The 17,780-nt window shown below is 39.3% G+C and overlaps 1 protein-coding gene across 1 annotated transcript in view; it reads right to left on the minus strand.

Annotated features, from left to right (window-relative positions):
• The window catches only part of fbxo38 (F-box protein 38), a 59,034-nt gene extending 41,545 nt beyond the window's left edge, over window positions 1-17,489 (minus strand). Inside the window, exons 1-8 of the mRNA XM_061079579.1 lie at window positions 17,342-17,489; window positions 11,521-11,777; window positions 10,936-11,069; window positions 9,761-9,924; window positions 8,344-8,509; window positions 1,836-2,111; window positions 1,433-1,526; window positions 95-225 (exon numbers count right to left, since the gene is read on the minus strand). Of these exons, the coding sequence (XP_060935562.1) occupies window positions 95-225; window positions 1,433-1,526; window positions 1,836-2,111; window positions 8,344-8,509; window positions 9,761-9,924; window positions 10,936-11,069; window positions 11,521-11,699 (1,144 nt within the window). The 5' untranslated portion in view covers window positions 11,700-11,777; window positions 17,342-17,489. The remainder of the gene's footprint in view (window positions 1-94; window positions 226-1,432; window positions 1,527-1,835; window positions 2,112-8,343; window positions 8,510-9,760; window positions 9,925-10,935; window positions 11,070-11,520; window positions 11,778-17,341) is intronic.
• Window positions 17,490-17,780: the final 291 nt, after the last annotated feature.

Here is a 17,780-nt window from a genome sequence, read left to right on the forward strand (position 1 = left end):
AAAGGGGCGCGAGAATTTTTCATTTTTGACAGGGAAAAGAAAACTACCAAATGTTGTCAGAGCCTCGTAATGATATTTGAGAGGAGGAACTAACACTGAAGCAGGAACTCATCCACGTATCCAAGATGAAGTGTCTCAAACTGCGGAAACTCTAGTTCAGCCATTTTGAGAGCTGAGAAAACTCCATCTTTAGTCAGTGAAGGCTGGATACGCAGCTCATGAAGCCTGTTAAAACACATAAAATTATTTAGATAAGTGTTTGTATTACACAATTCTGACAACCTTTCTACTGTTAGCTGAAGATAACAAAAACATTAAAGGCTTACTGTTCAATTACATGAATGTTCACCAAATTTATTTGATAAATTGACAGAAATACATAATATTCATATTCATAATGTTTACATTAGTGTATGATCACCTGAAACTAAGAATCATTGGGCCTCATGCCTCATGTACTTCATGATTAAGAACCTGTCGCTTTCACCAATTGTCATGTATTTTGAGTCTTCTTAGAAGCACAAACAGAAATTATGACTGGTCCAGACCATTCATACAACAGGTCTTGTTCCTCCTTCAGTTTTACCTATCCTCATTCTGTAAAAATTAAGTGGTCGTGCTCGATAAATCAGTAATTTGTTTTCACTAATGGATTGTACATTTCATTAGCTTGAAGCAATTACAAATAAATATATATATATTTATTACACCTCCTACTTATTTTGACATTATTATGTTTCTGCAGTTTGAAGTTTTTTGAATTACCCAGCTAAATGTTGCCATGTCCAGTGCTTAAAGTCTCTGCCCCATTACATCTGTGGTCAACCCTGCAGACAGCGTCTGAGGTTTATTATATAAGCAAACAATAGCTCAAAAGACAACTGACGATCGACGAATGATGACGATGGATAATATTACCCAACCCTAGCTTGTAGTCGGCACAAAATGTTGCTGAGAAATCTGATAGGTAGACAGTGACATATATGGTGAAGCAATGAGGTGGCTCTAAGGAGGTTCTAGCCCATGGAAACGCAAATTGGTTCTGAAAAGGTTTGAGAGTTCAAACAGCTCTGAGCCCAGCACTAGCAGCCGGTTCACTTTGGTAAAAAAGGGGTACAGACAAACTAAACACTGATTTTAGGGTTAGGGCTTTTTACATTTCAATGTTTCCTGAGGGTCACAGTCTTTTTCCTAGACACAATACTGGTAAAGTGTGTCTTAACAATTTTATATACTAAAATTATCTCTAAACTTCTTACTTTGTACAATATATACTTTATTTCAATTTATTACAGACTGATTAGTGATGAAACCACATCTCAAAATCGGCACTTGAGATACCGAATAAAACAATTTGCCTGTTGCTTTAAAACATGATCTGCATATAAACAAGTTTTGTCCTCTCGGTTAGATAAAGAAACTGAATGAGCACCTGCGAGCAGCAGTGATAATGAGGTAGCCTAAGTCCACCTCCAGAGCATTCTTACAGGCTCCAAACACGATGGTGTGGAGGTTCCGAAATCCTCCTAGGAATAAAAATACAAAGCATAACAGAGAGCAAACCATTTATTTTACAGTTAATCAAATGCTCTTCATTCATTAACTCAAATTCTGCTGTCATTTTCATAATACATATGACAGGGAAAGATGATTATTAGGAAGATAAGCATAAAGAGAGAGGGAGAATAAAATGAGGTACACAATAAGTACTATATCTTTGTAACAGTCCTATGGTATAAAATCATAACCCAGATATAAACAATCAATCACTGAAATTTATATTACTTTGGTTACACCAACTCTGCAGGCTGATTAGAAACTCACGCTATCCTCACCTGATCTCCAGCTATCCTCCACGACATGTTGGATCAGCCCTCCCAGAAAGGGAACTCTCACCAGCTCTAGCTGCTCCAGGTTCCTGGCTGATGCTAAACCAGTTACCAAGGGAACGTATTTTAGGGAGTTGGTTGGCCCTGCACAATTCCGCATGACAAAGGTTCTGAGGCTCACACACAGAAAATCCTTAAACGGCTGTGGTTTGGTGAGACGGACCCACTTCAGGTAAAGGTGGCGCAGCATGGAAACACAAGGAATCTCTGGGACATTAACACCTGCAACAAACATGCACAATTTGAAGAACATCAGATACTCAGCTGTGTATTTTATTAAGTGCCAATGTTATGATCTTCAAAATTTTCCCTGTAGTGTTTAGTCACCTCACAGTAATAAAGTTCCCTGGTTTAAATCCTGGTCTGGCAGTAAGCCTTTCTGTTTGGAGTGTGCATGCTCTGCCAATGTCTTTGGGTCTAACTGGTGTTAGGTAAAATGGAGACTTTAAAATTGTCAAGTTTGTGTGAATGTGAGCATGAATGGTTGTTTGTCTCTGTATGCAAGTTCCGTGATACACTGGCAACCTGTCCAGGGTGTATACTGAGATACTAAAGTTGAGGCTTTAGCCCCGACAACCCTCAATGGAAAAACAAGGATGGAGAGAAATTTTTGCTTTTTTGAAAATGTTAAAAAGTCTGTATTACAAAGGCCTTCTTTACCTCAGAAAACCAGTTTGCATTACTACCTTGTTTTCTGTAAAACTTCTTTCATCACCAAGTGGCTAGTTTGGCCCAGATTTGTATGAGATCACTGAAACCATTGTTACAGCAGTGTCTACAGCTGATCGGTAGACCTAAGAACTTGACTCAACACAAACGGCAGCTGAGCATTCAGAGCAGACTGTGCTTATTTTAGGGACCAACCAAAAAACTTTGTGTAAACATAGACTGTATATTTAAAATTGACGTAGCTTCCTGCTCCAAAAGAAGACAATGTGGAAGTGCTTAAAAGTGTAATTCTGCGGAGATCCGGCATGGGCTGGCTCAAACTGGCTCAAAGAAATCTCTGGCTCCATAGACTGCCATTCAAAAACCTGCAATTTCTCCCTCTTTTACTGGGTCCGAAAAAATTCCCACCGCTGATTATGGTCTCATTTGCTAGATGCTGTCCTTATCAGAAATCTGGTTGACCATCTGAAAATAATATCGTGATTAATTACATTTTAGAGTTTAAAAAGCTGTAGATTTGGGGGCGTGCCCGATTGACACACAGACTCCCAGATGATGACAGGCAGCAGCTGAGACGGGTCAGACTAGAGAGATTTGAAAAGATAATCCTAACCGGAGCTTTATTTACATCGTGTTCACTCAGTTCTTTGACATTTACTCTGATTCTGTCATTATCAGTCGCTGGAGAGGATTTTTACAATGAAACTTTTATTGTCATTATTTGTCATTATTAGGGTCCAAGCACTGACAGACCCTGTTGCTTTTACTTTGATTATTAGTTTTGAGTTCACCGGGTTTAAGGCCTGTTCTTCAGTAACAAAAGACAAAGAGGAGCAAATATCTCTGGTTTGTTAGGTGAGTAAACCTGTTTCTTAAAGTTTTACAGTCTTTATCTTCACATGTGTTCACTGTGCTCCACAAATGTTTCTATGTGTTCTGAGTGGAGAAGAGGAAACTGTAAGCATGCCAATTACTTTCACAGTGAACGTGAACTACGATGCTAACCAAGCTACTTATCTGGTAACTTTGCAGTGCTGGGCCTACTAGTTCACTCAGGGCTGCTCATCTGTGTTAACCAGGTGTTAAAGTCAAGCTCAATAAAAAGGTACATTAATCCAACATTAACATGAAAATGCTAATTGTCCCAACCCCCACTCACTGACACACAGAAAGTGAAGCAGAGATAAGAGAGGAGCAGGGTTTCCTCCAGTGCTCTATTGGCCTGGCGGGCCGCCAGGATTTTCTCCCCCCACCGCCAGGCTAAGCGTCGCTTGTTCATTTATTTAAAAAAAAAAAAAAAAATGTTATGCACCAGAAACATGATACCAAAGACGGTGTAGCAGATCCCCCGAAAGATTGATGAGACTTAACTGATGTTCAGGTCGTTTATTGAACCGTCCTTGTCACCGTACACCTTAATAAAACTTTAAACAACTTAGAAACACCGTAAGAAATTGTGCCTCTTCGGCAGCTGCAGCTTCAGTATCTGTGTTCGGATCCAGTCTGACCTGCTCTCGCTTTTTGTATTAATATTTCGCCAACTAAACTATATATTTTTAAGCTATTGTAGCGTCCCCGCTTCCACAGGACACGGAACTTCTTCGTAGTTTAGTAGCTTTTATTATCCTCTACACGAACATGTGCACTTCTCGCTCTTACTCCGTCACTCGCCACATAAACAACACTTCACTTCCTCATTGATCCCCGATCCCCCCATCCTATTGGTCCAAACAGTCACATGTCCCACCCCGACACCTTCACTGACCCTCAGACATCAGAACGCTCCTTCAACACAGTGTTTACTGAACATACGTCAAAACCAAACATAAACATAAACACAGTCTGTTACACTATAAGGCTGCAGCTATATGTTTCTATTTATTTAAAAATAGGGTACTTCTTATTTCATACATTTTCCACAAATATGGGGAGGACTCAATAGCCCTTCAAAGTTCTGTGTTTAATTTATTTCAAAGTAGGCCGACACTTGCCTGTGTATTTTGTTTGTTTGTTATCTTGTTGCTTGTCTGTTTGAGTAGCTGGCTGAAAGCAAAGAAGTAGTAGGCTTACCTTTTATTGGTAACCTAACTGTTATGGTTCATTGTTTCTGAAATAAGAGGCCTGGCTGCTATGTTCACAGCAAACTTGATTTTTTTTTAATATTAAGCCATGGTTTAACTGCACTATAGGCTGAGTCCTTGTTTACCTGAAATGTGCACTTTATAATTTTATTTTGTACCGCCCTGTTTGGCGATTAATCGCGATTAAATATTTTAATCGTTTGACAGCACTAGTTAATAAATATTGTTAATAAATGTCCTACAATAACACATAATTTCCATAATTTCAAAATTCCTTTCAACTTTTAACAACAAAAACACGGTCTGTCGGCCGCCGGTCGGCTTCTCTAGCGGCCCTACCACCAGGCTTAGCAAGTTTTCTGGGGGAAACCCTGGAGGAGAAACGTGAGAGGAGGTAAATGAAGAAAAGTTGCAATACAGGGTTTCCACGACAGACAGCTGATGATAAAATATCACCGCCGCTATTTCAGGATCAGAGAAGAACCAGTGGTTGGTTTACACCAGGGGTGCCCAATACGTCGATCGCGAAGGCAGTGTGGGTCGATCGCACAACTGGACAGGAGGCAGTCACGTGGACGCTCCGGCGCACGTACCCAGCGTGACTGCTCGTCACGCTGGGTTCAAACCGGACGGCGAAGCGCCGCGCAGCGCTAATCCCTACTGCGCCGGCGCTTGGCTGTTCACACCGGACGCTGAAGCGCCGCGCTAATAATATCACATACATTTGCTGTTATCAGCCTGCAGTAAAAACGGCATTTAATCATTTTTTTCAAGCATATACTTACTTGTTGCTCCAACATTAACTGCAAAACAACATGTGTCTTCTTTGTCTCATATGTGCTGAGTATCATACAGCTCACTGTACTTCTCCACTTCAATTAATAATTTAATGTCATCCATCTTCAAGAACTTTTCCGCTGTTTGCTATGTCGGGTGTGGAGGGTAAATTACGTATTCTCCACTCAAACCTATGTGGAGAATACGTAGCCCCCCCCCCCCCCCCCCCCCCTCTCTCTTTTTATCTATATGACTGCTTGTGGCTGGGCAGAGGGGGACATTTAATAATGTGATTGGTAAAATTAAATCTTCAGGAAAACAGAAGGGGAATACAAACTATGGGATGCGTATTTCATCATTTATATAACATAAAATATGTTATCAATATCGTTTAAAATCATTTTTCAGTGTGTATCCTGGCGCGAAAAAAGAGGGGGTACGTGCTGGTCATTTCAAGAGTAGCTTACAAGCCTATAAAGTGTGGGCACCCCTGGTTTACACCGTGTGAGAGACTCATGTCTGGGTATGATCTCACAACACTCCTGATGACTTGCACTTACTTTACACCTAACCTAAACTGTATCTATTGTTTTAGTCAGATTAATAAATACATGCACACACACATCTGAAGGCAATGTTTCCTTTATGAATCATAGTTGACCTGGAAACATGCATATGTCCATCCCCTACATGCCCACAATTATGGAGCCAGAACAGTCTCAAAAGTAATACATGCACACAGAAATGAATACATGCACAAAAAAGATCCACAAATGCGTTTTTTTCTAAGAGGGGATCGTCTGTAGCCAATCAGATGGCTCTGGAGGTTTTTAGCCCGCCCGCCCATAGACATATAAAGAGTAGACGCTGCTGAGGCGCAAGAAATACGGCCGCCAATTCTTGGAAAAGAAGAAGAGCAGCGTCTACTCTTTATATGTCTATGGGCGGGCGGGCTAAAAACCTCCAGGCTGCCTGCATGCGTTTTAATGACGTCGTGTGGAAGCACTCACATGATTGGCTGTAAAGGAGTGAGACATCTGATTGGCTACAGACGATCCCCTTTTAGAAAAAACGCATTTGTGGATCAGAGTCACGTCAGGGGAGTCTCAAAAGTCTCACACACAAATGCAGCGAGGTTTACAAATTAAAAGCACTTTGTAAATGCAGGTCCAACAGTTTATTTATGAATGTTACAAGCTCCAAATATGTATTTGATGAAGATTGCAAATACTTTTACAGGCATATATTTGTGAATTTTTGTTCTATTTGTGTGTGCATCGGAAATATGTTTATAAATCTTCTGTTTTACATGTGAATTTTTTTACTTATATATGGAATGAAACATATTTGTGTGTGCATTGAAAATGTATTTGTGTTTTGAGTCACATATATATATAAATCCCCAAATACATTTGTGGATATTTTTTTCCCATGTATTCATTTCTGTGTGCATTTATTACTTTTGAGACTGTTCTGGCTCCATATACAATCAACCATGTTGTTTCGTGAGATTTCGCAGAATTAACGAAAGTAGAAAGTACAGAACCAGTTCATAGAGTTACTACCAGGTCTGGAGTTTATCTGTCTAGACCAGATGTTTAGAGAACCAACGAAGGTATATTATCTGCTCATAAACGTGCGTGTGTGTGTGTATGCACTGCTCAAAAAAATTAAGGCAACACTTAAATCACACATCAGCTCTTGATGAATGAATTATTCAAGTTGAAAATCTTAAGTGATGTACATTATATAATTTGTTGAGAACAAAATTACCTTAGAAAAGTCATCAACCCATTAAGGGGTCACAGTAATCACAGGCTGATCCAACTTGCTTAAATTTCATTATGGCAAATCCTAATGTGACTCAGGAGTGTGTATTAGGGCTGCACGATATATAAAAAGAAATCGCAATATGATGTGTGATATACTTTCGGTTTCTGACCAGCTCCGAGGGAGGGGCTGCCATGCTGAAAAAATCGTAACGTAAATCATTGCCTATTCGCTGTAAATAAAAGGGGGAGTGTCTTGGGCGCAGAGATGTGTGTCCCATGGAAAACCTGCAACACCCAATTAAAGAGCAGCCTCAGGTTCTGTGGTTGCCAAAGGTTTAAGGACCCACATTTACTTTCATCTGGCCGGCGCCCCACACCTGGAAGTGTATGTATTTAGACAGAAATTAACCAAATACAATTTGAAAAAGATCTCTATTGAATGCTCACAGCCACTTACATTTAACAAGTGCATTGTACAAGTAAAATATTATCATCTAATTAAATTATGTTTTACATTTGCTCAACGCTTTTTTGTCTCAGAATGTTGGAGGGGGCGCTGCACCTTATCTACCTATTTTATTTTATCTTGTGCTTCTGTTTTTTTATTCTTTCTACCTCAATATTTTTTATTTTATTGTATTGTATTGTATTCTATTGTATTCAAATATACCGGCTGCTATGACAACTTAATTTCCCTTCGGGGATGAATAAAGTACTCTATCTATCTATCTATCTGCCAAATTGCTGCAACTAATAATAACTGTCCATTCAAAATCACGGTAAAGAACAGAGTTAAAATTCATACTTGTAACTTAAGCATCACTCACAGCTTTACCGTTTTCTGCTATGAACCTTTACATAGATGTTTACAAAACCACTTCTTATTTTCACTTTGTCTCTTTGTATTTACAAAATGCAAATCTATTTTAAACATTTAAAAAAAAGAGAGATGTATTTGTGAATCCCTTTACAAACTCAAAATAATGTTTCCACCAATGTGAAAACCTACTTCAGAGTCAACAGAAGCTTTCTACAGGCCTGTGAGGATGAAAATTACTTACATTCATTCATATCTCATAAAATTACTCCTTTGTATTTCAGCTGTAATGTGGAGTCAGAGGTAGAAGTGTCAATTTTTTATGATGTCCTACTCACCCACTAGATGTAGAGTCTGAATCTTTGCAGTTATGGGGATGGTCAGTTTGTTGTCATCAGGAATCGGGAAAGCCCCGTTGCGGTTGCGGAACTTTCCCAATATGTGAACTTGGGGCATATAGTTCCATATGGCTTCCACAAGTTCCAGGTGGGATGTCTCCACGCCCTGACATGAGGTCAAATAATATTTTAAAAGTTCCACGTAAAAGCTTTTTTTTTTCATTCAACCAAATCTTGCAGTTTTCTCAGTGGAATCAGTTTGCTTAATTGTATAGCTCCAGTGTTTTCCATTAATTACCTAGACTGGGGCAACCCTCTGTGAGTTTTAATTTATTGATTAATATTTGACCATTTCCTACAACTACGACTTCCTTTCTACAAGTACAAATTCCATTGCAACAGGTGCTAAGCTGTTTTGAGCCAAAAATACTTTATAGCCTCAGTCTTGTAGTGAACTTAAAGTTGTGTGCAGCGTTTTCCCATTAATAAACTAGACATTGAAACTCCAGTTCTTATAACATTAAACATCTCTAACTTAAAATTTGTTTTAAGCTCTGCACTCGCTCGCTCTGTCTCTCATAAACACTTCAAATGTCTGTCTGTGAGCCGGTGGATCTTCAAAACCTACCTACTATTTTAACTGTCTGACTCCCTGCACGTCAAATCATCATCATTCTTGTAGGTCAACTGTAATCACATGATAAGACTCATTTACTCTGATTTGACTCTACACCCTGCAGCACGGAGGAAACACTATAAGTTCACAACTGAAGCATCAGACTAACTTAATGGAAATATTTCAAAAATTTTAAACGTTTGAATCGATCGTTGGCACTGCCACTGATGAACAAAAATAGGTTTAATGCTTATAACAAAATGAAGCAGATGGTCTGGCCAGTGGGCAAGTTGTGTAATCAGTGTGTGCCTCAACACCATGTAAAACCGGTAACACTCAGTATTGTGGCATCCCTATTATGTGATGAAGGTTTAGATTTTGACTCAGCTCCATGGTTATACTCTACATTGAAATAGCGATATGTACCTAGTAAATGGATACAAAAAAGGTGTACATTTTTCAACTTCTTCCCAAACATCCAAATTATACTTCAGCAGGTCATATATACCCTTTAATAATGGAGTAGATACCTAGCAGTTAAAAATACATATAGATTTAAAGTTTATTTTTGGATATAATGTTCTTTGTAAGAATTGTTACCCCCTTATTTCATATATTATTACCTCAGCTTTGTCTATTTACAGTTCTCATTAGTGATTGGGTTTACCTATTTATGCAGTTTACATGAGTTTCTGAAAGTTTAGCTGAATAAGAATGCAAGTGACTGACTGGGATAATTAGGCAATTGGACCTACAATTACAAGTTTTCAGATCTTTCGTATATTATTCTCACATACTAACCAGCAGATTGGGACAAGCTTGTAGTGCCTCCAGGACTCCTGGTATACTGAAAGCCTCATAGCCTCGAACTCTTCTCTTCTCCAGGTATCGAGGGTGTAGGCCATATAGCTGCTCCAAATCTGGTATCTTCTTCAAAAGAAGAAGAAAGCTGCTGTCTGTAAAGCCTAGAACAGAAATCACAATAAACATGATTGGACTCTCTAAATAGCTGCTTTCAGACATGCACTGGACTCTGCAGTGCTTCTTATTTTCTCGGGAAAAGGAGCATGCATGAACGCAAATGTCAGAGTGAAGTGTATAAGTCTTATGTGAACCCTCTATACATATTTGTGTTCATGTTTATATTTGTCTTCAGCTCAAGTCAGATCCTTATCAAAGTTACACTGCATGACAAACACAATTTTTTAACTAATACCAAACAAATCATTGTATTGTTCTCCTCCATGTTGTAAATAACATTAAAACATTCACATTAGTGTTTTGAAACAGTATGTGAACTTCAACTTCCATCAACATAAGCTGACCGGAGTCAGTATTCATTAATACTTGAATCCAGTCAATGAGACCCGACTGGAGTGTAGGGCTACTCTGAATTATCTATTAATTATCTAACTACCATGTAGTAAACTGAGGGTATAGTCAAAAAACATGGTCAATGTATGTAATAGTTGAAAAATGTATGACTGCTATGCCCTTATTAACATATAACATCACATTTGCATACTAGTGTCAACTGGATGCAGCCCTTTGTCTGTTTGCAGATGGGCTCAATTGGACATAACATGGACTGGATAAAGTATGTTCCATCTCTGGTGAAACTGATTTTAGCATTTACAGCTTATACAGCCTGTGCCTCGGGGCCTAGACAGCTTCACATCATTAATGGGAAAATGAATCCCCAAGTTTATGAATGTGTCCTACAGAATAACGTCAGGGTTTCTGTCCACCAGCTGAAGATCAGTAGATCCTAAACATTGAAGTAAAACTATTACAGAATGACTTAAAAAAAAGGGAAATCGAGCAGCAGAATAAATCTAGTAATAGCAAAGACCTTAACCCAGTAGAGTTACTGTGGACTGACCTCAGACTTCAAAAACAATATTTCTGACCTGAAGCACTTTCTGACCTGAAGCACTTCCAGTAGCTGTAACACTGGTTGTATTTGGGGGTCTTACCTGAAGGCATATATTCCCACCAATGACCAGCACATAGATCCACTACTTTTACTACTCGCAGGTACAACGTCACAGCTTCTCGTAGCTTTCTGGACAGACTCTCCATACACATGATGTCCTTCATGGGTAGGTATCTACAGAACAAAACAATTTTTAAAAGATTGAAAACCTTTTGCAGTTTACTGACAGTACAAATTACGTGTGTGTACTGTATAAACATGTATAATGAGGGGATTTTCATCAAAGATTTTGTGATACTGTTCATACTGTCAAAATGTTCTGTCTATAACCTCTGGGTGCATTTGAGCATTGTTGCAGCTTTTTAGATGACTTGCATCAACATAATTAAGTACCTTGATTTTTCATGACGTTTCATTAAAAGGGTATATTTACAAACTGTTGTTGTTTTTCCTGTGATATAAACACCATGCTTAACTACAGTGCAACCTATGGAGCTGATATCGTACTCACGGTGATGGTCTTGCAAAATGCAAGACAATGAAAACACATATTGTAGGGTTCTATTCATGTATATAATTTATGTTAAAGTACATGACAGAATTGTAGAGCTGAAGGACGGTGTACCTAAATATGTGACAGAGGACTTCATGGGACAGCTCGTTGATGTAGTCCTTGGTCTCACAGGGACATTGGACCAGTTCCCGTCCACCGCTGCCCCCAACAGGCTGGAGTTTAGAGGCCTTCCTCCTTGGACCCATCGGTACTACCTTACGCCTCCGGCTTTTACACACACACACGCACATGCACCTCCTTCCTCCTGAAGCCTGGAGGATCTATTCCTCAAGCATCATTGTAGACAGAGCATCACAGAAGATGGAAAGCTAATGGGAGGGTGGGAGAAGGATACAGGGTTAGGATGTCATTCTAACATCTTTATCTAACAGATTATAGTTGAGGACACTAGTCCTCACAGTTAAAGAAGCTGAGGTGCCATGAGTAATTATAAACAAGGCAAACCCTCACTTTTGTCTTTTATCAAATGCAGACAGCATTTAAATTGCACATGTTAGTGACTGCATTATGCAGTTCATTTCCATAACACTTAGCAATGGAATCTCTGGGCACGTCACCAATAGATACCGATTCAGAGGGCTACGGTTTTATTATAAAACGATTATCGATGAAACAAAGAATTTTTTTTTAACACATGATAAATCTTTTATCAGTGTAAACACAAGAGGTGTGCATCTGCTGGTCAACAGGATATTCTGCTCCTCTGATCTTTTCTAATCACACACTTAGAGCTGATCTTTATAAAAACCTGCTGAATTAATATTTATGTTCCTGGATAAACGGTATGGAGGACGATACATGACTTAAGTATAAATAAATAAATGCATAAATAAATTAGGAAATAAATACAGAAATGTATAAATAAATGTCTTAAATATATTTCCACATTTATTTATTTCTGTATTTCTGTGTCTGTATGCTAATGAGAAAGGCGAGCCTAACCTCAGTCTCATGCAGGATTGGTCTCAGGAGTGTGATGATCCAGTCCTACTACTTCTGCCTTTCAATGCTGACTGTTGTCCAGTAGCGTTTTTCATGATGTTTAAATGCAGCCTCATAAACTCTGGAGCGAATAAAACAAACACTAAGTTACTTCATGTACTGATCATAAGCGTAACTCCGGGGCCTGTGTGTGTGTGTGTATATATACTCAGTTGACCAAACCTGCTCGAGACTAAGGTTGGAACATGTCAACATGTTTTGCTCAGTACCACACGAGACGTGACGCTCACAGTCAGCACTACTGACAACTATATCATCCCAATAAAAAATAACCTTCTAACTTGAACTAGTTCATTTTAAATGTGAATTGGCTCAACACTGCAAACAGCTACAGGACAACATTCAGCATTGAAAGGCAAAAGTAGCAGGACTGGATCATCACACTCCTGTGACCAATCCTGCATGAGATTGAGTTTAGGCCCACCTTTCTCATTAGCATACAGACACAGAAATAGATAAATAAATAAATGTGGAAATAAATAAATGTGGAAATAAATAAATGTGGAAATATATTTAAGACATTTTTTTAACATTTATGTATTTATTTATGTATTTATTCATACATTTATTTATTTATACTTAAGTCATGTATGGTCCTCCATAAAACGTGCTTCCATCTCCGTCGTTCACAAAAACTGAACCACATGTATTTAGTTATTTATCGATGATGTCAGATCATGCATCTGAATCATTCCAGTCACCTTAACACTGATGTCATGCCTGTGCACGTCTTGTGCTGTGTGTAGCAGATGAACTGCGTGCGTATAGTGCACAGTGCAAACTTGTTTAAATACATGCCTCATAAACCCTAAAGCGAATCAACAAACACAAAGTAAACGTCAGTACTATTCAGGTCCTAATTAGTTCTGATTAGTGTTGGTGTTAATTGTTAAAGTGTGAGCACAGGTCAGAAGAAGAGTGGAGGGAGGACACTCTTCTGCTTCAGGAAAAACACAACATAGTAATTCACAACGTCAGAACACTCCAAACTTTTAGATGTATTTAGATTTCATAATATTAGTTTAACAGTAGGTCGATCAACAAAGAAACCATAAAATCTCATTCATTACATATCATATAGGTGACACTTTTATCCAAAGCAATTTACAATAAGTGCATTCAAACATGAGGGGACAAACCCAGAACAGCAAGATTCATGTAAGTGCATTGCCTTAAAAAAAGCCAAACTACAAAATGGTTGCATGTTAGTGCAATATAAGGTGCATTTAGTGTAATATCAAACAATTTAGGAAAGGAAAAGGGATTGTCTCTTCCTGTTTTTTGATCACCTTTTATGTGTGCCTGTCCAGGCATAACCACTCTTCCAATCTCTAACATTACTGTAGCAATCTCATTGGCTTAAATCAGGGGTTCTCAAACTTTTGCAAGCTGGACCCCCGCCAAGGCGGGTAGGGGTAGTTGGGGTAATTTGATGCAACACGGGGATGATTGAAGATGTTAAGGTAGGTGTTAAGGAGAAAAAGGGCTAGCTGCAGTTGGAAGAAGTTAGCTAGCTAGAAGGCTAGCTCTTAGGGCTACGAGCTTTCTAAAAAGACTGTGGAGCAAATTACTCCTTAGATTAGGCTAGGGCTGGGCGATATGGGAAAAAATGTTATCACGATATGTTTTTCCATATTGATCGATCTCGATTCTTAACACGATATGTAGTTTTTGATCAGTTTCCTGAAGCCGTCCCTCTCCACTGTGCTCAGGGGCATCATATCTGTAGCTAAGCAATAAGTAATAGCGCTCGTTATATTTTTTCCTCACTTCGATTGTTTTCATATGGGGCAATGGCTGCAAAACACGACTGGATGGACTGTTGTTTTGCTAACATAGCATCGCTAACGTTTGCGATGCTAACGGGAGACGTAGTGGTCTTGCCTGTCTCTTTGTTTGGTGTCGTGCAAACTTGAGCCCGCAGAGTCAAACTCTCTGTGTAATCACTGGGATGGTGCCGTCTCAGGTGATTGAAAAGGTTTGTGGTGTTTCCCGTCCTGGCTGGTACCGACCGCCGGCATATTTTGCAGACCGGCTTCGTCTGCTCCTCGTCCTTTTAGCCGTATCCAAACCACGTCCACACAACTGACGTCGCGTTACGCTTTTTTTCGAAAATGTCTTCGGTTCCGGGTGATGTAGGGATGTCGCTCTCACATTCGGCATTATTTTCGCTGTCCCCGACTTCAGTTTCACTCATTTTTTCAACTTCGTTCTCTCTTGTTCTCTTTCTCGCAACTGCAGCAGCTCTCACGATGGGAAGGGGGCGTGTCGTGTCCTAACTGCAGACGGCAGCCGGCAGACTCCGACACTGTTGTTGCGCTTACTTTTGCCACGTGAGATCGAATACATGTCACGAGGAGATAATCGAAATCGATCAAAATTTTATCGCGATCCCGAATCGGGATCGAAAAATCGCCCACCCCTAGATTAGGCTACGAATAGGCCTACTGCACGTGCAGGAAGGTATTACTAAGGAAGGAGTGAGTCTTTAAAAAGACTGTTCATAAAGCAGTGAATATCTGAATGATAGAGGAAACAACAGCAATCGCACAAACTCTGCAGGGTGTCGTCTCAGTGAGTGTGAGCGCTGACCATGCCTGCGGTTACTTTTATACTCGGAAGCGTACATGCAACTCGCGTTGAAATGATAATAACCCTCTTTTGATTGGTGGATCAGGAACAAAACAGTATTTTATTTGTTTGTGTCAGTCCAGCCCCTTGCATTTCGCCACTGAGGGACCTTTCACATTTAATAAATCTTTTAATTAAAAAATTTACAAAAAAAAAAAAAATGTAAAAAAAATGTCTGGCTACCAGAATATTGCTGCACTTCAACACTATTACTATAAGAACAGTTTATTCCATTTGATTACCAGTAGGAAGGTGAGAGCTACAAGCCATTACCAAATGATCCTCCACAAAGGCAGTTATGGCTCTTTTAGCTCTTATTTCACCGCTAGCAAGTGGTGCGAGTCCACAGCTAACAGACACTCCACTCTATTTACCATGTGGTTCTTAGCAGCTAAAAACCGTTTTTGAGTTGGCATTGGTGGTTACTTAGGTTGTAGGTTGTACTGTTCCATTAAAGGGGTAATAATCGGAGAAAATAACCCTCATAATGTCATAGCAATGTCATCAAAGTTATCTTCACTTGAGCTTGAACTTGAGTTTAGAAATCCATTACAGAAAGCATATACACTGCTCAAAGAAAATTAAGGGAACATTAAAAGTCTTTAACAACGGTCGATGGAAACAAAAATAATCAACCTATCAATTAATTAATTTTTTTTTTTTGAGCAGTGTACTAATACAAAATGGAGGTTTCAATGATGTAGGTGTCAACCAGGCATTGTGGTGACAAGGAAATATAAGCTGTGTCTCAATTCAGGGGCTGCATCATCTATCTATGAAGCCCCCCAAGACCGCCACCCTTCGAAGACTGAACTAAAATGGGAACGTCTGGTCTAGAGAGGCTTTCCGTAATTGGCTTCACCAGCTTGTCCCGCTATTATATCAACTCACAATCGACAATTGAGCCTATAAAAGTTGAGACATCAAAAGTTTTTAGCTCTTGATTTTTAGATTGTTCTCCATCATCGGTATCACCAGGCAGCGTCTGATAATCCAAGATTCCTAAACATGGACTAAACTCTGGAATATCTCTGAACATTCTCTGCAAGTTTCTATCATGCGACAGACGTAAAATAAAATAAGAAAAATAATATAAATAAATATATATATCTTAAGATACACGTAAAAAGACACTGGGGAAGTGTCAAGAAAGCTTTTAGTAATAAGGGTTGATGCACTCTAACAAAAAACTGTGATCTCAACAGCAGAATTTATACACTACATCCTGCCTCTGCACCACCCCTCACCTGAATGCTTCTGAGATTTCTGTGTTTTTGTAAACATATCTGAGCGGAGAATCTCCTGCTGCCTTTTTCATGTGTGAAAGGCTAACTCTAGACAAAGTTCAGACCCAAGTGTGTGGACATCCTCAAAAGTAATGTCTGAAATTGGCTTAAAAGAAGCACTGAACAACCAGCCTGTCAAGTACCTGAGAGTGAAGTAGAGAGTAGAACTGGTGCCGGTGTAAAGAAAAAAGGGGGATCACAGTAAACATTGATTGGATTCAGGTTTGTACACTTAACTGCACTTGGAAGTTTAGGTAAGAAATACAAACTGATCATGACCTTACTTTTATATAATTTTTGCTTTTTATTGTGGGATAATAATTCACATCAATAAACCTTTCAATCATGATTTTGTTGAATGTTTATTGTTTTATGTTTTAGAATATTTCATGATATGAAATACTCGGCTGATTCTATGGATGACAGAGTATGTAATATATTTCAAATGGTGAGCAGTGGTTATCGTTGAAGAAGTAGAAGCACCTTTGTCCTGACAGCTCGCTCTTAACGAGATACACACACTGCGCAGCAGAGGCTTCATCCAAGCACACACTTTATCCATTACAGGAGCACGTATTACATACTAGAAGTGTTCAGGCTTTAGTTAATGATAGCAAAATTACTGATCACAAATGCCAACAGCAGAAGTCTAAAACAAAAAAGCTCACGAACGGCAGCTTAACGGAAACGCTGCAGCTACAAGACAAACAGCGGTTTGTTCGCCAATTAATCAAAGCTATTACACATGTCCAGAGACCAGTCATAGTTACGACTTCACCCAAAGATTTATATTTAACTGAAGACACAAACATGTCACACGCGTCTTCATGCTGTAAACTTCAGCCTGCTCTTTGTCAAAGCTAGCTCGATTAGCACAGTCCCAGCTAACATAGCACACAGAGGCAATCACACTGACTGAATGTGTACGGAGTTTGGTAGAGCAGCTAACATACCTGTGTTTTTCTATCACAGAAGTGGTGTTACTGTGTGGACAGCAGCAATGCTGAGCCGCTGCTGCTGCTGCTGCTGCTGCTTCTGCTTCTTTTTCTTCTTCTTCTTCGAAGTCCTTCTTCTTCTTCTCTTTCTTCGTCTTCTTCTTGTTCTTCTTCTTGTTCTTCTTCTCCTTCTTCTTCAGACGCAGTTGGCAAATAACTTATCGGTGCATTACCGCCACTGTCTGGAAAGGAGTGTATGTGTCAGAATGGATGTTTACCTAATGTCAATTGTTGAGTTCTCTGATTTGTAGAAACCTGAACATCGCCCTCTGTCCTGCATTAGCTGAATCCCAACATTGCTCTTAAACCCTAATGTTAATCTGTTCCTTTGGACTGTGATTTTAAGTTTATGTTTTAACTCTTTTGCCATATTCATAAGTTAGCATGGAATACTCAG

Source organism: Limanda limanda, chromosome 10 (genome assembly GCF_963576545.1).
Source record: "Limanda limanda chromosome 10, fLimLim1.1, whole genome shotgun sequence".
Lineage (NCBI taxonomy): Eukaryota > Metazoa > Chordata > Actinopteri > Pleuronectiformes > Pleuronectidae > Limanda > Limanda limanda.